This window comes from Phodopus roborovskii, unplaced genomic scaffold, assembly GCF_943737965.1.
Source record: "Phodopus roborovskii unplaced genomic scaffold, PHOROB, whole genome shotgun sequence".
Classification (NCBI taxonomy): Eukaryota; Metazoa; Chordata; class Mammalia; order Rodentia; family Cricetidae; genus Phodopus; species Phodopus roborovskii.
In genome coordinates this window covers 3,513,821-3,541,729 of record NW_026126583.1, presented here as the reverse complement: position 1 = coordinate 3,541,729, position 27,909 = coordinate 3,513,821, and the positions used below count along the sequence as shown (strand labels likewise).

The following is a 27,909-nucleotide window of genomic DNA, read 5'->3' as shown; positions in this document are numbered from 1 at the left end:
TCTCCAGATTTCTAACCAGCATGTGAATGTCTCTCAGGTTTCCTTTTGCTAATGACTGTCCTCAGACATCCCTTCCCATGGAATGTCCATGGGAATGTATATGTTCCGAGTCTTCTACTCTTCATAGCATCCTCTAGAACCTCACCTCTTCCCTCTAGAGAGATGCATCATGCTTTTGATTTGCTTTCAGTGTTTATCACAAGTAAGAGAAATTCATCCACAGATGCCCTGATGTGTTCTTTCTTTTATGAGGGTAGTGGTGACCATGTTATCTTTTTCTGTGTTTGATCTCTATTTTCACTCACTGGTTAATTTCTCTTCTGATGAAGGTAGCTGTTTCTCAACATATGTTTAATATCCTGATCTGAGAGGACATTAATTTTAGAGAATCTTGAAGGCTCAGTATTATTCAGTGTTAACATTAAGCTATACAATTAAAATGAAAGCAATGCTGAAATTGCAGGAATAATGTACGACATCGACTCAGAATTATTAACTAAAATATAAGCATACTTCTCCAGAAAGAGTCAGCTCAATACAGTGTTCCCTAGTTCCCAACTCCCTTGAAAATGAGTCATTGGGAAGGCACTAGACTGCATCAGAAAGGGAGAGGGACAGAGAAGACAGCACTATCACAGATCAGCGACTGAATTTCATATGGAAAAACACCATATATAGGTGTTTGAAAAGCACTGTTATAATCATACCAAATACATCCAATTTCATGAGAAAATGTCTATTCTGACAACTTTGAATTGAAGCCATAGTTAATTACAAATTTTCTTGACTTTGCTTTATAAAAGGCTTGCGCACAATTTCACTTCAGTGGAATTATTTTTGAACTATTGTGGTCATCACAATAGGAAAAAGGGAGTGTCTCAGTCAGAGGCTTTATATTTCAGAGTAATGCAGGCAACTCTTCCAGACTCACCCAACCAGCTGCAACTTCCTCTATGAAGACAGTAAGGTAAATGCTCCTCCCAATGTCCACAGTGTAAATGGGGGGGGGGGTAATCTTGGCCACTTCTCTATATGGGAGACATTAAATGCATCAAATTTCAAGATGTTCTTCAGTTCTCTGTGGCTCATGCCTTCTCCCAACTGACTTTGACTAACATCATGGAGCATGGCACTTGCCACAGTGTGTAAGATCAGCTATCAGTCAACATTTTATGTTCAGTCTTTGAATAGGTGAATTGAGAATTACGTACAAATCAGGAGTTTCCAGTGTTCCTATTTACATCACTGTGCGCTAGAATTTACCAAATAGAATCAATAATAATGGGAGAGTTTCATAAGTTTAGACATTTATCAAAGTTTAAACTTTTTAAAATAAATGGAAAAATTTGAGAATCTTCTAGAGAGTACCAATTATCTTGGAATATAATATTTGGAGTACTGGTAAGAAAATTAAATTTGTTTAATATTCTATTTTAATGTTAATAGTTATAAAAGACTCCTTTCAATAATTAACTAATAAGAATAATTAATTTTTCTTGCATAATGAAAATTACTCTAAGATCACATATGTATTTACCATGCAGTTAAACCATGTATTTTTATCATTCAGATACAAGTATAGAATCACAAAACAGAATCAAATAATACTGTTGACGTTGTTTTATATCTAGACTTGCTTATGTTTCATTTTAAAACTATTTTCTTGATAGTTTAATTAGATTTTTAAAATAAAGCTTTGGTGACATCCGTATTTTTGTCATTTTTATTTTTGATTGTTTACAAACATATCAAAGCCAGAAGAGAGAAGGAAAACTTTGTTAGTGTTGAAATATTCCATAAGTAACCAAGTAGCTAGCCTTCAGGTTGCTGAGATTTTTTGTGTGAGTATGTATGTATGTCTGAAATTTGAGATCAAAGACATTTCATAAGAAGTTTCTATTTTGTATTAACTTTAAGATTGTGAACTACTTTTTATTACTTTATAATTTTATACTAAGCTGACATGTCTGTGCAAGAAACACAAGAATGTGGTATTTGTGGATTAATTGAAAAGTTTCTCTCCCTAGCCAAATTCTTTTATGATTGAAAAGAATTATACTTGTGTCATTATATGATCTCAGTAACTGTACTAAGTCCCAAACATTTGCTATTCATTGGCGTTTTTTTTTTAAACAGTTAGTTTTGTTGGACTTTTAAATATTTATTTTTAAGTTGTTGCAAAGTTCTTATAGGAGAAAGGAAAACTCTTTTGATGCTAATTTTTACCCATCTCTCAGCATTTGGAACTTTGGGGCATAAAGTCATCGAGTCAGTCTTAAGTAGAGTTGTCTATTTGCCCATCGGATGCAGTCTTCACCTATAACGAGGAGAACATGTTACTTTCATTTCACAGACATATCATGTACTTTACATAGAAAAAATTAATAAAATCAGTTACGTAAAGTAGAATTTTTTGAATTTGTCTTCAACGTGTCTGAGCCTGTTTGTGTAAGAGTGAGTGAATATATTTAGTGCAATCCATCATGTTAAAAATTAGGGCTTCAGGATTTATTATTGTCTAGTAATGTCTTGGCTCATCTTTTTCCATAATAACTTTTTATCAGTATAATTTCCAAGCCATGGAATGTATCTTATCTGGTGAAATTAGTTACACTAATTATTTTCAATAAGCAAATTCCTATGTTAGCTTTCTCTTCTTTTCCATATAAGAACAATTTTGTGACATGTTACCATGTTGACTAAAAGTTTAGAAAATAAGAGCTTTTATTGTTTGGAACGTAGAGAATAATAGTGTTGAAAAGTCAGAAATTATTCTTTTGTAACCTTCAAATGTAAATAATTAAGACATAATTTGTAAAGAAATTGGAAGAATTGGGCTTAACTTGTGATATAGTTTTACTGGATAGCTTCCATGGGCCTAAAAATCATTTCAGTTTCAGTTTAATGGTACTAGCCTGCTCGGTGTCAGTGTGTTAAAACAGACGAATGGACACAATTCTCCTGTGATATTATACAAGGATTACTATGCTTTTGCTGTCACTGTGGATTCTAAGAGTGATTCCTTTCCTTTTCACCAAATCTCTGCCATCAACATGGACCCTTCTGAAGAGAGAGGTTCTAAACACAGTGTCCTTGAGGAAGTACTCAAATTATTATTTATTTAGTGAAAAATACCAGTGTGTTCTTCATTTTTACGCTTCCCGTTTTTATTTATTTGGTTCATAGTTTTTCAAGCTTTAGAGGTAATACTATTTTCCAAGGCCAAAATACAATTGAGTCCCTAAAGTTTAGGGACCACAGATACTGTCAGTGTAACTCAGGATGCAAAGGTTGTCTGTCACTACTAAATTCATCCAGAGCCCTGGTTTATAATTTTCTTTTTAATCTTTTGCTAGAAGCTTTTATTTGTAGTGCCAATGGTGGTCACAAGTGCTCCTTGTCCTGTATTAGATGGATAAAATGTGAAATAAATTTAGTAGGTTTCTGGGTAGTTTCTACCTGTTTTTGATTTTGACATTGTTAGAGAGCCAAGAGCCTTGTGTATTCTAGACCACTGAACTACACTCGCAGCCCCAAATTATATTTTCCTTCTTTTTCTCTAAACTACACTTTGTTGTGGATTTTTTTATCTGTTTTGTTCATTTGTTATGGCAGTGACTTACTGTGTAGCCATGGCTGTCCAGAGTTCACTATATAAATCAGGCTGGCTTTGAATTCATAGAGATCTGCCTGTCTTTACTTCTAGAGTCCCGGGATTAAGGGCCTGAGCCACTATATGCAACCTCCTAGGTAATTTATTAAAAGCAAATCTAGATATTCTTTCTTGGAATAAAGCATGTATACAGTGTGATTAATTTTCTCATTCTATATTCCAGGCATGTAACTTGTAAAAAAAAATGACAATTTTAGAACATTCCTTTGTGCTACCTTTATCTTCTTCCTGGAGATCGTCTTTATCTCCACACTTCTATTTCTCCAGCCTGATGGCCTATATAAAGATTTCCCCCTTTTATAGAGTGACAGGTAGAAGCATGCAAGATTTTCTGTTGTACATCATTGCTTTAGTTCGAATACAAGAAAGATCACCTCATGAAATAAGCTAAAAGTTAGTTTATAAGAGTGAAAAACTTGCTGCAAACCATGTAACTATTAGCAACAGGTTTGGCACAGTGTGGGGCCTCCTGAATAGCTGCTATAGTACCAGATGAAATAATACTGAAGGAGAGTAGTTTGGAGCATTCATTCAAACTCATTTAGTTTGAACCAGGTCCCCTGTGACATTGGAATTACTAAGCTATGGAGAAAGTCTTCAAAGAAACACTGAATTGGTCCCTAGAGAATCCCAGGATGGCATCATTGCTCTGTGTCTCATGAACAATGCTATGGGAATTCTAAGATAGTTTTCTTCCTTGAGTCTATATTTGCTACTGTAGCCTAACTGATTTTTCTAACAAAATCTGGACCTCTGTGTTGGAAAGTCTTAGGAATTATCATGATACCTGGAATAAGAGCTACATTTTCTATTAAAAAAAAAAAATCAGACAGTGGTCATTCAAAAGGCAATTATATTTACAAGACCAAAGATGAACTATGTTTAAAATTAAGGTGGTCCAAAAAATTCTGATGAACAATGACTCTATGAATATGTATAGAGCCCATAAAGGAGACAGTGTGAGGGAATGATGTGATAAAAGTAAGATTGGCTTAGGAGACAAAGGCTTTGTTGAACATACTGTGTGATGATGGAGTATTCCTTGCTCCATATGTTTGATTTACCTCACTTTAGAAATCTAAGGCTATATGAGAATTAGTAAGTGCATAAATGAGGATCATGAAAACAGGTCTTCAAGGACCACTGAGTCCTTATTATGTTTATGATTACAATGAGAATAGTAGAGCTCGGTTTTCCTGACATAGCAGGGTGAGGAAAACCAATGTATTCTGTAATGTTGTTAAGCAAGCTTTAGAATATTAGAATGCAGGACCAAATGAATCATCTCTTTCTGTCCCAAGTTATTTGCTGATCACACATAAGGGTGCAAAAAAATGAAGCTTTGAATTCATAATTCATAATAAACAAATCGACAAACAAATGTGCTCTGAGATAATTTCATTCTCCATTGACCTCTAGGCAACACTTGGTTTCACAATGGCCTCCCTTGCTGCAGCAAATGCAGAATTCGGCTTCGATTTATTCAAAGAGATGGATAGCAGTCAAGGAAATGGAAACGTATTCTTCTCTTCACTGAGCATCTTCACTGCCCTGACCCTAATCCGTCTGGGTGCTCGAGGTGACTGTGCACGTCAGATTGACAAGGTCAGTCTTGGATTTCCCAGTCATTCATAGGAGTAAGCTGTTTTCTTCGAGAGGATACTTCATGCTAAGCACTGGGCTTCACCTCCAGGCCTTGATATTCATTGGGAAGAAACAGAAATAAGTCTCGGGTGCTTTTACTTAACACACTGCTTCTGAAAGTCCTTTCCTGTGACAGTAGCAGTGAGGATGTAAATCCTTAGGCTGAATCAGAAGTCACAGGTGTGGGCATGGGTCAGCTGAATGGATTTTAGGAAGCTCTCTAAGCATACACTAGTATTTGGGAGCCACTAGATGAGTAGCTTCAGGTACAATAGAACTTGGCAGAGCATCCCACTTATGTTTTGCTTTGTTTGTCATGTGGGGTATGGAACTTGCTCGACAAGCGTTCAAACACAAGTCTGATGTTCTAGCTTAAACACTGGTTACCTGGACACAAATGACAGTCACCAGATAATAGGAGGCTACCTAAACGATATTTGTAACCACCACCTTCTTCACCAGCTTCAGAAAGTGCTTATTAACATGCCCTTCTGAAGCTCTGAAGCATGGTCATCAAGGCTTCCTTCCCGTCTGCTAGGACATCAGCATAGAAATTCAGCCACTCAACAGCAGCTGCCAGATCAGATCCAGCTGTTTCTTCAGGCCCAGAAGCCACCCCTTCCCTGGTCCCATTTGTGCCCATTGTTTTAGTTCAGTGTGTCGAAGTTTGCTTGTAATAGCAGTGCCAAAGACCTGATGATGACATCATCAGCTACAAGATCTGGGACAAGCCCCACAAACATAATTTTATTTGGTATTTTCAGTAACATGCTGCAGTGACACTATTACCTTGATTTCATGGTGAGATTACCACACCAGCTGTGTGGTGATGGATGTCAGGTCTGTGACTCAAACTCTGCATGGCCTTTTCAAGTAAGGTTTCTCAGCTGTGTCTTGGTGAATCAAAAAAGTCACTGTCCTGCTGAGGTCTTCTCACATCCATAGCCTCATCATTCAGTCTCAAGCATGACTTTCTATAGTTGTTCCTCTCATACAATCCCACAAGAAACAGGAGACAGAATTATGAACTACAGTCCTAAAATCACTTATAGTTCATTCGTGCAAAGTTTCAGTCCTTTGTAACTTGCTGATTTGGAAATTAACCTTTGCTTCAGCCCTGCCCCAATTAGCTTCTCTTACAGCCTATTCCAATTGGCACGGTGGATCATGTGTTACATACGTTTCAAGGATGCTCAGGTTCAATCAATGGACTCACAATTTTTAACTTCCTTGTTTGTGTCTCTGATCTGTACTGTCAAGCAACCAATAGTCATTATTCTTTTCGATGCTCAAATTATCAGTTTGGTTTTGTTCACTGTATTATTTTGGTTTAAATTACCTTTTGAATTTTTTTTTCTTGTGTGTGTTCATGTATGTAATGTTGATGCACATGAGCCATAGTGTGTGTGTGGACATCAGAAGATAATTGAGGTTTTGGTCTTTACTCTCCACTTCCTTGACAAGGAGTCTCCTGCTCATTTCTGTCATATAATGCCAGCTCAGCTGGCTGCAAGCGTCTGCAATTCTCCTGTCTCTACTTCCCAGCACCCTGAAGAAATGCTGGGTATAAAACTGCACCCCAGTTTTATGTGAGTCCTGGGGAAATCACATTCAAGTGTAGTGAGATATTCACTTTGTCTGCTTCTGTGGCACTGACCATGCCCATTCGGGGGTCGAGCCAGGGGCGGAAGTGACCTGTGAATATTTCACTACATCAAGTTCTCATGTTTGTGTGGCAAGTATTTTGTCCAGAGAACCAGCTCGCTAGCCTAGCTTTGCTGCTGTCTGTTACAGAACACCTTTAGTCAACGCTGTAGTTTAAGCAATCCTTTCCCCAAACCCTGGGACTTCTTCGCTTTCTGACACACTGTGTTGAGATTGACATTTTTGGCTCATGGAAGGGCTCTGCTGCTCTTTCAGGAGGTCAGGCTTTTTACAAGAATCAGCACACTTGAAGTGCTGTGGTTTAAACGCTTGGAAGGCGGCTGCTGTTCTCTGAGAGACAGACATGTAGAGTTATTTACAAAGTTGTGTATTTTGCCTCACACTTTTCATTTAGCTCTGATATTACTGACCTTCTCTATCATATCAACATAGATGGGTGAATGTTTCTCCTCCCCTTTGCCTGATGTTGCTTGCTCCTCTCTCACAAGTTGCTCTAATATCCATTATGGCAGATTTGGATTTCCCTTAAACCATGACTTTGAATTGTAATAGTCTTGACAAGTTGTGTTTCCCGAGTTCCAGTTTGGTTTTCCCAAAAGCATTCAAAGTGATCACTGTAGTGTATATTTGTGTTCTAACCCTCTGTAAGAGTGACAGGTTCTTGGTTAGGCATGAGTATTTAGGCGGAGCATGGGAGAAAGGACACCCCATATCCCCCTTCATCGAAACAAGAATTTGAAAGATCTGAAATCTACAGGCACAGTTTTCAGTCCCTGTCATTATCTCAATTAACTGGTAAGTAGTTATTAAAAAGAAAAAGAATCTCTGATTTTCCTTCATACTTGCAAGGGGTATGGCAGCAAAATCTAGTATTTTGGGAGGAAAATGATTCCAATGGAAAAATGAAGAAATAGACTTATGGTAAAGACTTTGGAATTTTAATATTTCTATTTATCATTTTGCCACTCTAACCATGGTAGTATTACTGTCGTGTATTCAGATGAAATGGCTGGATATCCAGTCAGAATTATAGTGCTACAGGTTTCCACATGCTAACTATGACTATTATTATATCAACTATCAATGTAAAAATGCAAATAATGAAATTAAATATATTCAAATATAAAACTTTGTTTAAAATATTAAGAGGAATATCTTCTGAATATTTATATAATTTTTATAATTTAGCTTTGTGTCGTAAGTTTATTAGTAGCAATTTGAGTCCTGACATTTCCATATTTTTCTTACACTTGTATATTTCCAAGTAACATTCTACTCCCACTGGCTTTAAGAATACATATATATGTATATATATATATATATATGTATATATATATATATACATATATATGAATGAGAGAGAATTGTAAGAAGGGACCCTTCTGTTTTAGGATACCTGATGCCTAGATAAATACTTTCTCCTTGCTAGGCTTCATGTTATTGATGAGCACCTTTTTACAAATAATGATCACAAAACCATTTAAAGTTATAAACAACAACAATCAGTTAAATGATGTCTTACAATTTATACTTACATACATCTAAGAGACCATGTGCAGTGTTCTCAACACAGCATCATGGCATCGCCAGATGTCACCCCAGGCACATCCTTCCCATTCTGATGCTTAAACCCTTGTCCCTTGCTGCAGGAAGTCTTTGTTGAAAACAGGCAAGATATATTTCAAAGGTCCAGACTAGCCCGGTGCCTTTTGCCTTTAAATCTACCTTTTCTGCCAGCTGTAACAGACAACTATCGTACTTTTTTGTCACTGAAAATTCATGGGTTTGGCCAGGTCTCAATGAGAAAGGGGGTCTAATGCTGTTCATCTTCACAACACAGGGCCGGGGAGGAAACAATGCCAGAATTCATATGTAATATGAAGCTGCCACCTCGGTGACTGCAGAGACACAGCTTTCAAACTTGAAATAACAATTGATTTGGACATCAAACTTGATTTGTTGATTCCATTCAATTTGCAATGCATATCACATTACCATTCCAGATTAAGAGCAGGTTCCAATTGTCTATGGCCTATTAATATGAAGGCTGATGGGGTCTTTGTAATGCTTCCTACTTTTTTCTGACTCCTCCCACTTTCACATGGTCAATAGGTTAGAGTCTGGTGTTGAAAGTCTTCACAGACATGACTAGCACTGGCTGTTTTCATTCAATTTCCACATACACTTTCCCTACCCAGTCTCAGAATAGCCCTCCTCAGCCTGAGAACAGTGGTCTTGTGCTGTTGTTTCTCATGGAAAACACAATCAGAGTCCAGACCTCCCGAGCTGAGTCTGGAGGACTGACCCATCATGTCCTAGCAGTTATCAGACTTTTCCTATTAGCTGCTGGGGAAGCAGAAGTGAAATGAGTCCCCAGCACCCTCTGGCTGTCCATCCACAGTCCCACGACCAGGTACCATGTGAGCAGGACATTTTCCTACTTGTGAGAGGAGGGGATATTTTTCATTTTGAATGTCTAGACCTAAGGCTATAAAGATGTAGGCACAGTAGTAATTGTTAAAAGGGCTGCAAGAGCCACAATGGAAAAGGAAAGAAATCTAATCCTAAATTCAAACAGTTGGAAGATCATAAACTATCTCTCAAATTATGATTAGAGTTAATGTTTCTGAGATATTCAATGACTGTTTTTCATTTTCATCTAATAATGCCTAGATAATTAATGCTCTCCCTGATTCTTACTTGATTAAACATATTTTTTATTTTCAGCATTTATGTAAATGGAATAATCATTATGATATTTCTCTAGAATGTACAAAAATGGTTTAAAAGTCCTTCAATATATATTCATTGAATTTACTCTAGTTTTCAGTTCATTATACTTATCCTAGTGAGAAGTCTCTATTTTACCCAAGCCAAAACTTTGGCTCTACATGTCCTGTGAGCAGACAAACTCACACAAACAACCAAGTCTCAGATTCATATTTTATCTCATCAGGATTGTTCTTTGGTATAATATTAATAATAATAATTCAGCTTTAAGATAAAACTTCAACTGAGAAACAATAGATATATATGTAAATATATTCATGGAGCACAATGTATTATATTGATCTATGCATATATTATAGAAAGATTAAATCAGACTAATTAACACATTCATCACTTCAATAATTTGTGTTGCTGTTTACTAAATCCTTTCTACTTAGCATCAGTGGAGACAAACATTTTCTGGTTGACTTCTATGGTGTATACCCTTGAGTGTCCAACCCTCCCCATGGCCGTTTATCAAGTATATAGATTTAAGATAAGAATGTTCTCAGGACAAACTGCTTAATCAGAATCATCCAAATGTCTGTGGCTCATGGGCCCCCATAAGCTTTAGTAAACATTGGGAATCCTTTACAACTGAGAACATCATGTAGGATTACTCAGAGTTGAAACAATTTTTTTTGTGAGAAATTAAAGATGATAGAAGTACATTGTCATCTAGCACTGGTTTTAAAATTACACCATAATGAAGTTTTCAACTGGGCATAAGATATTAATCTTTCCAGTTTTGTTCAATTATAAACATAACATATTTATATTCCAAATAAATCCACTTAATATTAAAAGTTCCAAGCTGGAGATGTACAAGAATTTATAAAGTGCTGTATACATAATCTGGAATTATAGGGAGAAAGTCTAACTACTCCCTTCTGTAGTGAGATATTCACCCTGTCCGCACCTAACTTGCTACAGTCTTCTTTTGCCAGAAGCTACCAAAATGTGCCCAGGGAAGATTGCATAATAGCCTAAAGACAGGTTTTGCAGAGAGTTAAAGCAGTAGGGATGATGGGCTTTAATACAAGCTTTGTAGATGAAACAGCCATAACCACATGTATTGCCATAAGATGACTATCAGTCAAAAATGTCCCTTGCCATAAGATGATTCTCTACCAGTCAAAAATGCCCCTTATCAAGTCAAAATCACATTTGATACAAAAGACATTACTAAACTTAATCTACACAAAAGAATATCTGAAATAAACCTTTGTAGTACATCCATGGTGTAAGATAATAGGTACCTATGTGAGCCCACACCTGGCTCTCTGCACTGAAAAGAAACATATTTGGCAAAACAAGACTTATATTCAAATAATTTTAAGTTTGGTATTATTAATAACTTGAGAATTGGGGGAATATTTATATGTTGAGAATCTCAGAAGATGGGGAGCTGAAAATTATAAGGAGAAGGAATGATTCAATGTATAATCGGTGATGATACTTTGTTTGGGGACACGATTAATTAAAGTTAAATATTACTTTGCAAAATGAAATTTGAAGATATACAGAGATTATAATTGATAGAAAATGCTAATGGATTTCATGGTCCCAAAATGAAAAGGGGGGAAGGAAGCCAGAAACTGGTAGGCAAGATTTAAAGAACATGAAATACTAACCAAACCCATAAATTGGTGAGCTTATGAGTACTGACCCAAATTCCAAAGTAAGGCTTGGCTGTTCGGTAGGTCTCAAAATAATATTTTTGTATTCTGCATTCTTACAGTAGTGGTGTTTCAGTAGAATATATTGAAAACTGTTGAGTTTAACTATGTGCACCTGTGTTTCCAACTGTCTGTTGCCATGTCAAAATACTAGAGAAAATGGACCTTTCCGGTACTACGGCATGTTTAGACTCACAGTTTTAGAGGGTTCCACCCATAGCTGCATGACTGTCACTCACCTCCCTGCAGCAAGAGACAAAACTGAGAAAGCTCTCTCTTGCGATAAACCCCTTTCCCATGAATCCACAGAACCACGCTCCAGCCACTGAGGGAGATCAGAGTCCTAGCTTCAACCTCTTTCCAAAATTCTCACCTCAGAACAAAGCACTGGAAATTAAGACTGCAAGCCAGGAACTCTGGATGTTTAAGATAAAATGAGTGACAATGTCCAGGTGCACATTGAACACCAACAACATCATTGTGATATTTACTAAATTAATGCAGATCCCTAAATCATGGCCAACCTAAGAAAAGTTAGTATGTGTAGCAAGAAGAAAATGAAACAAAGATGAAAACTAGAAGCCATTTCTGTCTCAGCCATTGACATTCATCTGGAATCATGAGAAAAGTAGCTCTCAGACACTCGTGAAATTGAAACAACACTAGATGAGCATTTTTGGAAATACGTTTTTATTTTCAAATCTTTTCACTAACTGATCCCTCAACATGTCCTGATCCTGACAATATTTTTTATCTTATTTGCAGGCACTGTACTTTAACACTCCATCAAGACAAGGAAGCTCCTCTAACAACCAGGTAAAGATGACAGTTCCTTCAAGAAAAAGCCAATTAGAAATTAAATTGAAAAAATACCCATCGTTTGAAAATACTTTAATGTTTCCTACCCCATTAAAACAAATAAATCAAGTTCAATACACCACATTTCAGATATAATTATACTAAATATCAAATATAATTTTGATAATTTAATTATTAATTTACCTTTTTTTGCTTGCCAGGTTGTAGTAAAATGTTGATAAACAGCCTTTCTCTTCTTCCTTTACAGTTAAGTGAGATTGGCAAATTAGCTTATTTAATTAATAAATTAATCAATTCAACCACTAGTTAATTGATTAATATGGATTTTGAGCTACTTAATAATTTCCTATTGATAAATTTATTTCATTACATTTTTCATTTTGATTTCAGACAATATGATGAGGAATGGTAGAGAGAGACACTGATGTATATGATGCTTTTCCTTCTAATTTTTTAGCAATATTTTCCAACTCTTATATAGAATAAAAATACATGATTTTTTTTCATGTGTAAGTGATACTATGCATCTTTGCAGTGTGAGATTACATTTGTGTCCCCCTTTTGATAAAGCCAGGATTGCAGCATCAATTGAAAAGTGTTCTCGCTGACATAAACTCATCCCATAAGGATTATGAACTCAGCATTGCCAATGGACTTTTTGCAGAAAAGGTGTTTGACTTTCATAAGGTGGGTAAAACTGATTATCTCAGAAAGTTACCTCCACTCTGAACCTGAATCTTGCTCCATCTGCTGTATGAATAATGCCTTCTACCTTCCTATGAACCATGAAAAAAATTATTTGCTGCTACTATGGTCTTCAAAATATTACTGTTTGTCCTAGTGAACCCATATATTCAGGGTGGTCCAACTGACTAACTTCAGATACAGGCAGTAGCAGTGATGTTGACCAGTAACTGGAAGCGGTAAGGGGGGGCTATGTGGGCGCGTTCATGGCCTCAGAGATGAAGTACCGCTTCCTCTGAGCTTCAGGGCTACTTACTAAGACAGTGCATCATTCCCAGTGAGCTGTCTCTCATTGCCTCATTTTTTTCTCAGCTATGCTCCTCAGTTTTCCTTCTAGTTGTTTGATCTCAGTGAGATCGTTTGTCTGTAAGTTCTTCCCAAGGAGGTGTAGCCAAATAAGGCCAGCATTTGCAGACATGGCAGAGGAGAGGGTCAGCCTCAACAAGAGTTAGAAATGGGTCAGGTGACTAATATTTCTGAATGACACTGGTAGTCAGTGCATCATCACAGCACTCTGCCCACTGGGAGGCCAAGAGGTCCAGAGTGTGCTCTCCAAGCTGCTGTACTCACCCTGCTTTGGAACCTTCCTTGTAGTGACTACCAGAAGCTGATCATTTGGTTAGGATATAAAGCAGCCATTTGCCTCTATTTCTCTGGGACTTAATTTCCCTTCTACTCATCCACTCCTCAAAGAATCATCCATAAAACTCTGTCTCAGTGACATCACCAGGCTAATCACCTGCATCTTTGCCAACTCTCTGTGTTCCACCCAACCATTACTGCTCCCTCCAACTGTCACCCACACAAATTCTTTGCACCTCCCCAGCACCACTCCCAAGTCCTTTGGTACCCTGCCAAGTAGGAAGTATTAGGTCACCTTTTGTTTTTCCACATCTCAAAAGTTTTCTATGACATTTTAATAGCCATTCTGAGGGGCAATGGTGTGCATGCCTTTAATCCCAGCACTCAGGAGGACGAGACAGGCAGATATCTGTGAGTTCGAGCCCCAAGCCCAGCCTGGTCTACAGAGTGAGTTCCAGGACAGGCTTTAAAGCTACAGAGAAACCCAGTCTTGGAAAAACAAACAAAGAAAATCAAAACAAAACAAAACAAAAAAAAACCCAAAATAAAGAAAATATTGAAAAGAGAGAGAGAGCCATTCTGTGTTTATTGTACGTGATTTTCATAGTCTCACGGATATTGCTAACACATTCCTAAGGGAATGTCAAATCATTAAAAGCTGGAGACGATTTCTACTGTGCTCTTATATACAGCACATCCTCATGGTCTTCTTTTTTCCTGACATCAGGGAATGAAAAGACACTGCAGTGAGAAGTATGGGAGGCACAGTGAAGGCAAGATTTTATCAAGAACATGGGAAATGGAGAGACTGTTCTTTTTAACCAAAATAGACTTAAGATCGGCCTCTGCCAGATCTTCTCCCCCCAACCCCTCTTTTATCTTCCCTATTCTCAAGTTGATTGCCTTTTTATCTTTGATTATTATAGTTACACACAAACATATATACAATGTATGCTATTTGTGTGTATATGGTTTCAGGGCTGACCTCTTTGCATTGGACAACCAGTGAAGGGGATCATCTGTGGGCGAGGCTCATTTTCCTTCTGCCAGAAGTGATTAATTATGTGCAGTTATTTGTCTAGTTGAGCCCCTTCAGAATTTTCCCCTTTCCAAGTTAACACACCTATTAATATTGCCACTATTCCAATGTTGTTTTATGCAGTCATTTCTAAAAGAGACTGTTTCACAAGAGACTTATTGGTATTCTGGCTGTTAAAGTCTTTCCATCCATTCTTTTTATTGACATTTTATTGACACTACACAAATATTGTCTGATAATAAAGAATAAGTTATCCATGTAAAAGACATGGTATTTTAAAAGATCAAATCATTACTTCTGATTCTTTGTTTCCCTATGTCTTGGGTCAGATTTCTGTAAATAACATTTTACCTTCTACCCCAGTGATTGTCTTCCCACACTTCTCTGTATAGTTTCTCAACCTTCTCCCCCACTGAATCACCAAATCATACTTGAAACTCAAGAACATGTAAAATTATTTCCCTTCTGAAATTTACAATAGCAGATTGCTATCTTCTGATGGTAAAACCGCATACTTCTTATTCTTTTAACACCTCCATCAATTCTTCATTTCTTGAAACATTTAATCATTTGATTTTTTTCCTTTCTCAAATATAGTCATTGTTATAATTTACTCCTCTTGAATCCATCCCTTACCATTCTTTAAACAATGTTATTCTTCTCCAAGTAACCTTGTAAAACTGGATCAGTGCCATGGATTTACTCACTGATTTGTTCAGGCTACTAAATGATAACTACAGAGAATTTTACATTTACACTTACAATGACTACTGTATCACCATGGTTTCCTATCTCAGCTAGGCATTCATTTGGGACCTACTCTAAACAGTTAATAAATACACTTCCTATAATTTGCTCCTTCCATGGTTTTTTTTATAGAAATATATACTTTCTCCGATTGTTCATTCTTTCTGATTCCTTTATATTTGTCTTCTTGCAATCATTGTTTTCAGTGATATACAGTTTCAATTGAAATTGAAGGTGTTTGAAGATTCTAATTTTATTGCATTTATTTTCAATCTACCATGTACTCATGTACTTTCTATGTCCCTAAAGTTCATATCTTTGGTCTAAATATAGCTGTGTGAGTGGTCATCTTTCCCCTCAGTGCCAAGCTCAACTTTATACAGTGTAAGCCCTCAAGTGAGCATCATGCTTTACAATTCTAGATGGTCTATGTTTCTTTGCTGTCTTGTAATGAGCAATACTAATAGGAATTAGGTCAACTTTGAGACTTCATTTCTCCAACATTCATATTCTATCACTAAATGTGGTCTATGAAGTCTTCATTCTACTTGCAATCCTAATATAAAGAAGCAGTAGGACAAAAAAATGAAACGAATAAGGGGAAGATTAGGAGGATATAGGGCTTGGAGGAGAAGAAGGGAAATAAAAAGGGTAATGTGAGTAAATAGTATCACAATATATTGTATATACATGTGAAATTGTAAAAAGAAATTTCAAATTCAAAATTGTTCCAGATAGAAGATAATGAATATTTTTTCCAAATAAAGAGTAACGAAGGAAATTAATAATATGTCGAAACAAATGAAAAATTTAATACACCAAAGCTTATGGGCTGCAAAAGGAAATTTTGAGAGATAAATTTGTAGCACTAAATGCCTACTTTAAAAAAAAAGGAAAATGTAAACCAGATATTACATCTAAATGAATTTGAAAAAGATGAGCATACTAAGCATTTATAGAAGGAAGTAAACAAGAAAAATATAACATAGACATTGAATAGATGAAAGGACAATTGCCAACAGCTGTGATCTGAAGATTAATTAGAGACTTTTTTGTCAATGAAAAGAAAATTTGGCAAACATTTAACTAGATCAGTAAGAAAAGCAGACTCAGTACCTGAAGTGAAGAAGACAGTATAACAGAAATTCCAGTCATCCAAATGATACTAAGAACTTTAAGTACAGTTACATGCCAAGGAATGGGATAATCTAGAATAATGGAGAATGTGTTTGGAAATATGCAACCTATACATGCCGAATCAAAAGAACAGGAAAATTGGACAGAGTTGCAATCAGCTTTGTAAATGAAAAGTCTCCCTTCCAATGAAAGCTGAGGACCCCTAAAGTCACCAGACAGTTACAGAACTGTCAATCTTTGTGAAACTCTTCTAAAAATCCTGAAGAGTAAGCACATCTAAACTTGTGTTAGAAGGCCAGCACGGCCATGCTTCACAACAGCACTGACACAGTACACAACAGCACTGACACACTACACAACAGCATTGACACACTACACAACAGCACTGACACAGTACACAACAGCACTGGCACACTACACAACAGCACTGGCACACTACACAACAGCATTGACACACTACACAACAGCACTGACACAGTACACAACAGCACTGACACAGTACACAACAGCACTGCCATGCTTCACAACAGCACTGACACACTACACTAGAGTGCTGCCATGGCACACAACAGTACTGCCACACTACACAACAGCACTGCCACACTACACAACAGCACTGACACACTACACAAAACTGCCGTGCTGCACAACACTGACACACTACACAACACTGCCACACTACACAACAGCACTGCCACACTACACAACAGCACTGCCACACTACACAACAGCACTGCCACACTACACAACACTGCCACACTACACAACAGCACTGACACACTACACAAAACTGCCGTGCTGCACAACACTGACACACTACACAACACTGCCACACTACACAACACTGCCACACTACACAACAGCACTGCCACACTACACAACAGCACTGCCACACTACACAACAGCACTGCCACACTACACAACACTGCCACACTACACAACAGCACTGCCACACTACACAACAGCACTGCCACACTACACAACACTGCCACACTACACAACAGCACTGCCACACTACACAACAGCACTGACACACTACACAACAGCACTGACACACTACACAACAGCACTGACACACTACACAACACTGCCATGCTACACAACACTGCCATGCTACACAACAGTACTGCCACACTACACAACAGCACTGCCACACTACACAACAGCACTGCCACACTACACAACAGCACTGCCACACTACACAACACTGCCACACTACACAACACTGCCACAGTACACAACACTGCCACACTACACAACAGCACTGCCACACTACACAACAGCACTGCTACACAACAGCACTGCCACAATACACAACACTGCCACACTACACAACAGCACTGCCACACTACACAACAGCACTGCCACACTACACAACACTGCCACACTACACAACAGCACTGCCACACTACACAACAGCACTGCCACACTACACAACACTGCCATGCTACACAACACTGCCATGCTACACAACAGTACTGCCACACTACACAACAACACTGCCACACTACACAATAGCTACACTACACATGCCTCACTACACAACAGCACTGCCACACTACACAATAGCACTGACATGCTACACAACAGCACAACAAAGCTACACTGTCACACTACCTTGAGTGCCCCCATGCTACAGAAGAATCATGAACAAAAGGAAATTAAAGCCCAAGATCCATTTGGAATATGGAGTTTACAGATTTTTAATGGTTTTATACTTTATGCATTCATTTAAATTTCATTTTACATTCTAATGGCAGTTATCCCTCCTCCTAGCCACCTTAAACCCCCAGCCCACCTTTAATACACTCCTCACAGCTAAGGGCTCCATGAGGAGTCAACAAAGTCTGACACAATAGTTTGGGGCAGAGCCAAGCCCCTCTCCCAGGCATTAAGACTGAGCATGGCATCCACCTTAAGAAATAGGATCCAACAAGCTAGCTCATGTACCAGGTTTGTATCACGGTCCTACTGCCAGCTGCTCCTCTGATAGTCCAAGCTGCACAACTGTCTCCCACACATGGAGGACCTAATCTGGGCCCCGGGAGTCCCTACTGCTGTGGGTCTAGAGTTCATGTGTTTCTCAGAGCTTGTTTCAGCTGTCTGTATAGATTTCTCCATCATGAACTTGACCTCCCTTACTCATATATTCTATCCACTCTGCTCTTCAACTGGATTCCTGGAGGTAGGTCTTGTGCTTGGTTATGGATCTTTGTGTTCCATTAACTGCTGGATGAGGACTCTATGATGTTAGTTGGGGTATTTACCAATCTGATTACACTAAAAGGCTAGTTCAGGCATCCTTTCCACTACTGCTAGGAGTCTTAGCTGGGATCATCTCTGCGGATTCTTAGAAATTACCCTAGCATAAGGTTTCCCCCTAACCCCATAGTGATTCTCTCTATTAAGATACCTCTTTCATTGCTCATCCATTGCATCCCTCCTGGCCTTGACCATCCTGTTCCCTCATGTCCTCATCCCCCCCCTCCCTTACCACCTCTCCCATCCTCAGTTTACCCAGTAGATCTCAGTTTAAAATTCTTTAATAAAATATTAGCAAATAAAATTCAGCAGCATATTAAAAGATTCGATTACCATGGCCAAGCAAAATTTATATCTGGGATACAAAGATGGTTCAGTACATAGAAATCAATAAATACAATATGCCACATGGATGAAATGAAGGGTTAAAACCATATGACTACCTCAGTATGTGCAGAAAAAAAAGTATTCAAAGAACTAAATGTGTATAGTAATAATTCTGGGTAAATTACATAGAAATAGAATGTGCATTACTGTCACAAATAAATATACTCAAAGAACATTGTAAGAATTTTGTCTGAAATCTGACAATGATGACTATTCTCATGACTGACATTTAACCTATTAAATACAGTAATAAAAGTCTAGATGAGAAATAGATATAATAGACATTTGATTTAAGAAATTTGAACTGTCCAAAAGGATGGTGATTTCCATCTATAGTTTCAATATATCAATCTCCTATCTTCCATTTATCTACCTATTGATCTATCTGTCTGTCTATCTATCTATCTATTTATCTCTATTTATCTCTCAATCTATCGTCTATTATCAATCATGTATAATCTATATATCATTTATCAATTATCTATCTACTATATATAATATCTATTTATCTGTCATATAGCTATCTCTAAAGGTTCCATCAAAAATCTAGTAGAACTCCTAAAAATTATAATTTAGAAAGTTAACTTAATAAAAGTAGCATTCCCAAACACTACCCACAAATTATCTGGAAAAGCAATCCACAAAACAGTCCCATTTATAAATAGCTATCAAATGTAACATTTAACAATAAGTAGTATCCTTGCTCTGTATGTTAGTCAGTATTCCACTGTTGTGAAACACCATGACCAAGCTAATTATAATAAGGGAAAACATTTAATTGGGGGCTTGATTACAGTTTTGGAGGTTTCAGTTTCAGAGTTTTAGTTTATTGTCATTACAGCAGGGATCATGGTGACTTGCAGGCAGACATGATGCTGGACAAGAAGCTGAGAGTTCTGCATCCAGATCCAAAGGAAGCAAGAAGAGATAAAGCCACAATGCCTTCTTTGGGCTTCTGTATCCTCAAATTCCACCCTAGTAAAAATACTTCCTCAAGAAGGTTATACCTCTAATCCTTCCCAAGTAATGATACTCCCTAATGACTAAGCATCCAAACATATGAACCTATGAATGCCATTCTTATTCAAACTACCATAGTCTGTGTATAAAAAACAATAAAACATCAATCAAGGAAATAATTTGAAAATAAAAGAAGGCTTGTGACTAGATTTTTTTAAAAAAAAAATGGATAATGGAAAATGTGAGAATCCTGTTGTATCTGGAAAGAATGTGACAGAGGAATTGGGAAAGACAAGAAAAAAAATGTGGATGCTATTCTAATGAGCTCTTCAGCCAGGGTTGTCTAGAGGGTAGAACGAACAGGCTACAGAAAGATTTGTTATAAAGACTTAACTCACTTGACTGGAGAGGCAGAGAAAACCTAAAATCTACAATTGGCATATTAGATGGCCTAGAGGCCAATGTAAGAAGTTGTCAGTGTCCAGAAAGAAAGAAAGAAAAAAAAAAAAAGGTCATGTTTCATTGTAGTCCAAAGGTCAAAGGGTCATTGTCCCAGCTCCAGCAGGCAAGCTGTAGGTCCTACTTGGATCCTCACTTGATAGGAACTGACTGGAGGAAGCCTACGTACAATGGGATAGGAACCTTTCATCAGCATTCTGATCATTCTGATGCTTCAACTTCATACACCATCACACACATACGTGTGTGTGTGTGTATACATATATTTGTCATGTTGACACAAAAAATAGCCATAAAGGGATAAAGATAGGGGGGAAGGGATGGGATTCCCCTGCTTCCAAAAGAAAGGAACTAATCTGGAATAATTTCTGTCAATAGATGAATATAACACTATTAGCTTGCAGTGATAGATGTGGGGGAGATTTGGACCTGAACAAAAAGATAAATTTGTTTAGATAACTAATATTTCTTTTTAAAAATGTGATAACTCTTAGAAAGAGATTGGTATGACATGTCAATTGAACTTAAAGAAAAATGTACAAATGCCTAACAGCCTGTAAGTCTTCCAGGGCTGCCAGGAAATAATAAACTACATTAGTGTCTATGTAGTTCTCTAGCTCCTGCCTCTCTTAGCCTTTTTTCTTGCTTATAGCTTATATTTATGATACTCACTTCTCTGAATGTGGATGGAGTTTTAAAACTAATCTTTGTAGTTAGTATCTGTGAGTGGATAGGTAGATAAAGAGATAAATAGATAGATGGAAATAAAGCAATAAATGAAAAGAGTCTGTTCCATACACAAATAACCTCATCCTGTAGATAGATAAGAGATTGCTAGCCAATCCTTGATGGTATTGCAGAAAATGCTATAATATTTACTAGGATAAATACTCGTAAATATAGCTCAATATAAGTTATATTGAATATTTTGCTTACATATGTAATGTTTTTCTAAAAATTTATGTATGTCTTTGTTATATTTCTACAGTAGTGGTAAATTGGGTAACTACTTTCTTTTTATTAAAAATAAGAACGTGTGAACACTCACTACATAGAAGTCAGTGTGTTTTGTGCTAGGAATGATGATAAACACAGCATGTATGGTGTCAATTTTACAGAATTTGGTGTTTAATGGAGGAATTGGAATTTTTCAAACACAAGTAAGATGTACTGTAACATCTGTGATTATGTTTGAAGAGATGGTGGTGCTTATAACCATGATTTTATAGTTATATGTTTAATACACACACACACACACACACACACACACACACATATATATATATATATATATATATATATATATCAAATTATCATAATGTCCTCTCTACATGTTTTTAATGAACAATGAAAGTGAAGACGTTGTTATAAGCCACAGGAGAGACCTAGGAAAGATGTCTCTCAAAGAGAGACAGTAAGTAATGCTTGGAAAACAAGTAGGACAGTTCTGACAATAAGGAACATTAGAGTGGTTCAAAGGTTTGAAATAAGGCAGGCTACATGGAATGACGATTCTTGAAGAATTATAGGGAACTTGGGATGACAAGAGCACATACTTTGAAGAGGGAAATAACAAGAAGACAGGAAAATGAAGTGTAAAGGCTTTTCAGATCTCTTCAGAGTTTCGGCTTATTTTATGGATAGTTAGTAGCTTTTCGCTGGAAGGGAGATAATAGGGACACTGGAATACTTACGATGAGAAGGCAGTGCTAAAGCCAAGGCTTTACCCATCATCTCCAAATCCAATCCAGACTAGGTAAAATCAATACTCAACATCAAGTTCACTACTAGCCTGCTTCTATAACTCTGGTTATATATATATTTTTTATTATGGAGGCAGTGGAAATGAAGAAATAATTCAAAAATACATCTGTTTTATATTATTGCTTATATTTACAAATACTGATTCCATATTCTTATTTGCAGAATTACATTGACTGTGCTGAAAAGTTATACAATGCCAGAGTAGAAAGAGTTGACTTCACAAATGATATAGAAGAAACCAGATATAAAATTAATAAATGGATTGAAAATGAGACACATGGCAAGTAAAATCCTTTATTTTCTATAGTGTTTGTCAGTTGTATATAAATACTAAGATCAGTCTACTTGAAAGATGGGATTTTTATGCACATAAAATATAGTCCCCCTAATCTAATGAGTGATATTATTTATGACTATTTGCTAGATTGAATTTGATATTTAAAAATACTCTCTATCAAAATAATGTATTTGACAAAGGTAATACATTAAGAGAACTGCAACTCTTTATGGTACTTTCCAGAACTAAAATCTGATTTAGATAAAGTTCTCCTCTAACACTGAGTCCATAGCTCTGTGGACTCCATGACCTCAGTAATGGTTGCAGTTGCTTTCTTGTTGAGTAGCTGCATCAATCATCTAATATCCTTGTGCTTCAGTTTCCTTAACAGGAAACCAAAATAGCAGCAGAACAGATTTTATAAAGACTTTATGAGGGTTAAACAAATACTGTCCTAAAGGGTTTAGAAAATACCATATTCATTACTAATATGCTATTACTAACTTCATAATTAATTGTGTAGTAATTATATAAGAAGAAAAATGTGCCTGTTAGTCTGTGAGCACATTTAAAATTGTTTCAATATGGATGAGCATTGTTCCCTTCAACTTATTTTCAAAAGGCAAAATCAAGAAGGTGTTAGGTGGGAGCAGCCTCAGCTCATCGGCTGTCATGGTGCTGGTGAATGCTGTTTACTTCAAAGGCAAGTGGAAATCCGCCTTCACCAAGAGTGAGACTCTCAAATGCCATTTCAGGTCTCCCACGGTATGTACATATTGCTAAGGGATGCCCCGTCCCCATTACTTCTTTGTGAGAATTGTGGTGTTTGCACAAATTTCTTCTGTGTTGCCCAATGTGGTAAGACCCACCTCCTGCTTTATCAAGTTGCATATTACCTTGGACAAGTCTAAATGCTGCTGGACTCTCCACAACTTGAGGTGATTAAGTCAGACAATAACTAAAATTTAATTACTGAGTATTTTATGTTAAATGCAGAGAAACAGTGATGAGCAGATTTACATTTAAGTTTTAGTTTTATTTGCTCTATATAACAAAATCAGATTGAAATCATCCTTCTACATGAGGAACTTTAGATGGAAATGCTGATAACCATTGGCAGTGGCTTGCCTTTGGTGGCCTACAGACTAATCCTGATGTGAAGTTGAGGTTGATGGAGGAAGTTCCTGACTTAAGAGTCTCTGTGAGACAGAAAGAGATGAGCACAGAAATACTTCAGAAATTGTGTATGGACAACAAGAAAATATAGTAAATCACAGCATGACACAACTTGGACTTGTACTCTCTTGCGCTTGCTGTACAAAAGTACAAAACATATTCCAGAGGTCTTGTTAGCACTTCGGTGGCAGAGATGGTCAGGATTTGGAAGTGAGTTTTTGTTCCTTGCATCCCTTTCAACCATAAAAACACGACAGGCAGCATTCCTATCTCCTGGACTGTCTTTGGATTCTATTGGAGCTTTAAAAAATGCATCCCCAAACAACAGCCTCTCTTTAAAAACCCTTTCTGATGTTCCAAATGTGCTTGTGTGACAGCTTTGTAGTAGAGTAGCCTGTGCGTTCTTGATTGCTCATGTCACAGTTAGTGATGATAGTTTAAAAGTTATTGAATAGGAATATTAAAACACAGATAATAAAAATAAAAAACGAACAAAAATGAGTAAAATACCTTTGTATTTATATGGACACACTCCTGCTATGTCCATATAGAAATGGTATTGGAGATGTCCCAGTCCCTACTTGGAACAAGCCCACTCTGAATTCTTTCCATGGGTCCATGTGTTATTTGCTGTTCTGAATCATAAAAGAACAATTTTACTAGAAGGAGAGATCTTTGGTTCAAGGACCAGAACTAATGGTCCTTTAATTTGGGAATTTTATCCTAAAAAGGGATTATTACAGAAATGATGACAATTTTTCTATGTTAGTATCAAAAGGAAAAAGAACATGTTGTATATGTGTGGGATTTCTAAATCTATGAACAGTAACTTCAAGATGATAATTAAAATGTTCCTTAAGTTAGTGAGATATAGTCTCCCACTCTATAGGAATTTTTCTAAGACATTATTCTTAAATTACACGATCTTGATGGCTCTAATCTGTATTTTGTTCTGATGTGACACAAATTTTCTCTTCATTTATTGACATTTTGTAATCACTCATTACTTATAGAGACATTTCAGCTAAAACATTAAGTATAAAGCAATCTTCTATTAACCCATAGAATCCCCATTACCCAGTGGAGAGGGGGATTGTTGCCATTTCTATCATATAGATGAGGATCTGGAGACAGCAATGTAAGGGACCTTATCCTAAGAAAGCCTGAACCTTTACAAGTAAGATGAATACATCTTTCAACCAACACTTGCAATGTATCAGAAAATCTCCAAGGTCTACTGACTGAATCCACATTTTTTTATGTGTACTTGGCCAATGAGTGTGATGATGTGGACTGTAAACACCTCTTTGTGATCCGATTTCCAGTGTCCTGATAAAGCAGTTGCTATGATGCATCAAGAACGGAGGTTCAATTTGTCTGCAATTCAGGACCCACCCATGCAGGTTCTTGAACTCCAATATCATGGTGACATAAGCATGTACATCATGCTGCCTGAGAATAACATATCCCAAGTAAGTTGTCCTTTCCCTATAGAGGAATTTTTTACACAGGATACTCTTCTGTGTGTGTGTGTGTGTGTGTGTGTGTGTGTGTGTGTGTGTGTGTGTGTATTACATAGTAAGGAAGTTGACAGCATAGAAGGCTAGAATCAAGGAGAAAAATTAAATTCAGAATAAGAAGTGATTACAGACAATTTACACACTAGATTGTTTAAACAGAAATTTCCAATGAACTAAATTGGACCATGTGAATTTGGATCCTTTATAAAAATATAAGTTGGATGCAAATGAATTATTATAGCATTACAGGGCATTTGAATTGAAAGGATTTCTACTGTTTATGGAAAAAAAACCCAAAACTTCCCATTATAAACCAGGCAAGTTTTACTTGTGAATTGTTTGAAGCAGTCATGATGTTGGAGAGAGATACTTAGTCTAGGTGTACGGTCAAGATTGCTTGTTTTACAACCCTGGTGTGACTCCCTTAATCCTCTGAACTTCTATTCTCATGTGTTGGCTAAGAGTCCAAGCTTCCACACAGTAAAGGGACAGATCTATCATTTCATTCCCCAGATCTGTGATCCTGGTCCCCCACCAGGACACCTAGGTTTATTTATTATATTATTTTAAAATTTTATTTTATGCCTGTGGGTGTTTTGCCTACATGCATGTCTGTGAGTCAAACACATGTCTGGTGTCCTTGGAGCAAGAAGGTATCAGATTCATTGACTGGAATTATAAATGGTTGTAAGTCACATGTGGATGTTAAGAATTAAACTGCTGAGCCAACTCTCCAGCCCTCCATTGGTTTCTTTTATAAACTACACAAACATTTATATTTATGCACTTTTCATGATGGGAAAAATGATTGGAAAACACCGATTTAAATAACCACTAAGCTCTGTTTTTCTTTGATCAGCCCCAATTTCCTCATTCTTTTTTATGTCTACTTTTATTATAGTAACTTTAAAATACTTCACAGAAATAATAACTCTAATTCTATTTTTAAAAGTTTTTTTCTTTATAAATTGTAATGATTTATTTTGGAGGGCATATAGTATAATTACATCATTTCCCTCTTCCTTTTCCTTCTCAGACCCTCCCACATACCTCTCCTGGTTCTGTTTTTTCCCCATTGTCTCTGTCTTTTCCAGTGTGATCAGAGACCAGACATGTCATCATACATAATTCATAAACTGCACATCACACATGAATCGTGGCTTGTCATAGCACAGTGAGTTAAACATGCAACTTGTTTAAAAAATCCTCCAACCATTCTTATCAATCATTTTCTTTCTGAGATTGCCTCCATATCTCGTTCATGTAATTGAACAAACAAACCAAAAACCCACAACAGTATCATTACCAAATGTCACTGGAGTGCCGTTTCTTCTATCGTAACAGTATGTGTCTTTTGAACATCTCTACAGATTGAGAGCAAGCTGAGCTTTCGGAATCTAATGGACTGGACCAATAGGAGGAGAATGAAATCACAGTATGTGGAGGTTTTTCTTCCTCAGTTCAAGATAGAGAAGAATTATGAAATGAGGCGCCATTTGAGATCCCTAGGGTTGCAAGACATCTTTGATGAGTCCAGAGCGGATCTCTCTGGAATGGCTTCAGGAGGCCGTCTCTATGTATCAAAGCTAATGCACAAATCATTCATAGAGGTCACGGAGGATGGCACGGAGGCCACTGCTGCCACAGAAAATAACATTGTTGAAAAGCAGCTCCCCGAATCCACAGTGTTCAGAGCTGACCACCCCTTTCTGTTTGTCATCAGGAAAAATGGTATCATCTTATTTACTGGTAAAGTCTCTTGCCCTTGAAAATCCAATTGGTTTCCCATACAGTAATAGGCATCAAGAAGCATCCTAAGTGAATAGAATTGTAATTTAAAGTGCATGGGTTTGTTTTATTTTGTTTCAGCTTATTGGTGCTCAGCAAATGATATTGGTGACCTGTCCTTTTTCAAACACCTGGTTGAAAGTCTCAACCTCTGCTCTCATCATTTCTACTCCTGTTTACTTCCCTCTGTTTAATTTCATTGGCTTTCTATCCACAATCTCCACTACCAGTATCTCCAAAGGCCCAATTTAGAAACAAGCTCTCTGCTCCACTAGCAAGGAGAATGCGGAGGCTGCCTGGAGCATCTTCTGTTTAAACTTCTCAATTGTCAGAGATAAACCTGCTTCATGATACGACAATCTGAGAACTGAGCCCTTTTGTTTCCAAGAAATCAGTATGAAGGATAACTCATCCTTGCTGACCAAAAAAGATAATAGAATTTTCTTTAGTACACTTGACTTCCCAGTCACCATATAATCCAAAGGCTCAAAATTGCAGAATTGAGATTCTTAAGTAAAATGTTTTGTTAGTAACCTTGAATGTATAGCCTTTGGCTTTCCTTGATATGACTTAATATGTACATAGTTTTCAAATATTAAATAGTTTTTAAACATTGGCAGTTGTTATTTACAGCATATTATTTCATATGCCTTCAAGTTTAGGAGTTGTTTCCATATTTATCATAATAAAGATGTATAATACCTGCACAGTGTCTGCTTTCTCTTTAATCCCCTCATCCTCCAATTCAATTGTCTGAGTCAAATCCACCCTTTAGTCTTTGCCCAGGACTCACAACCCCTGCCCATATCCAGTCTGGT

The 27,909-nt window shown here is 37.0% G+C and overlaps 1 protein-coding gene across 1 annotated transcript; it reads left to right on the top strand.

Annotated features, from left to right (window-relative positions):
- Window positions 1–834: 834 nt before the first annotated feature.
- Window positions 835–27,194, top strand: Serpinb7 (serpin family B member 7). Its single transcript, XM_051203908.1, has 8 exons — window positions 835–967; window positions 5,093–5,278; window positions 12,196–12,246; window positions 12,820–12,936; window positions 22,493–22,610; window positions 23,230–23,372; window positions 25,109–25,255; window positions 26,674–27,194. The coding sequence occupies exons 2-8, from the start codon at window positions 5,111–5,113 to the stop codon at window positions 27,070–27,072; spliced, it is 1,143 nt and encodes a 380-aa protein (XP_051059865.1). The 5' UTR covers window positions 835–967; window positions 5,093–5,110; the 3' UTR covers window positions 27,073–27,194.
- Window positions 27,195–27,909: the final 715 nt, after the last annotated feature.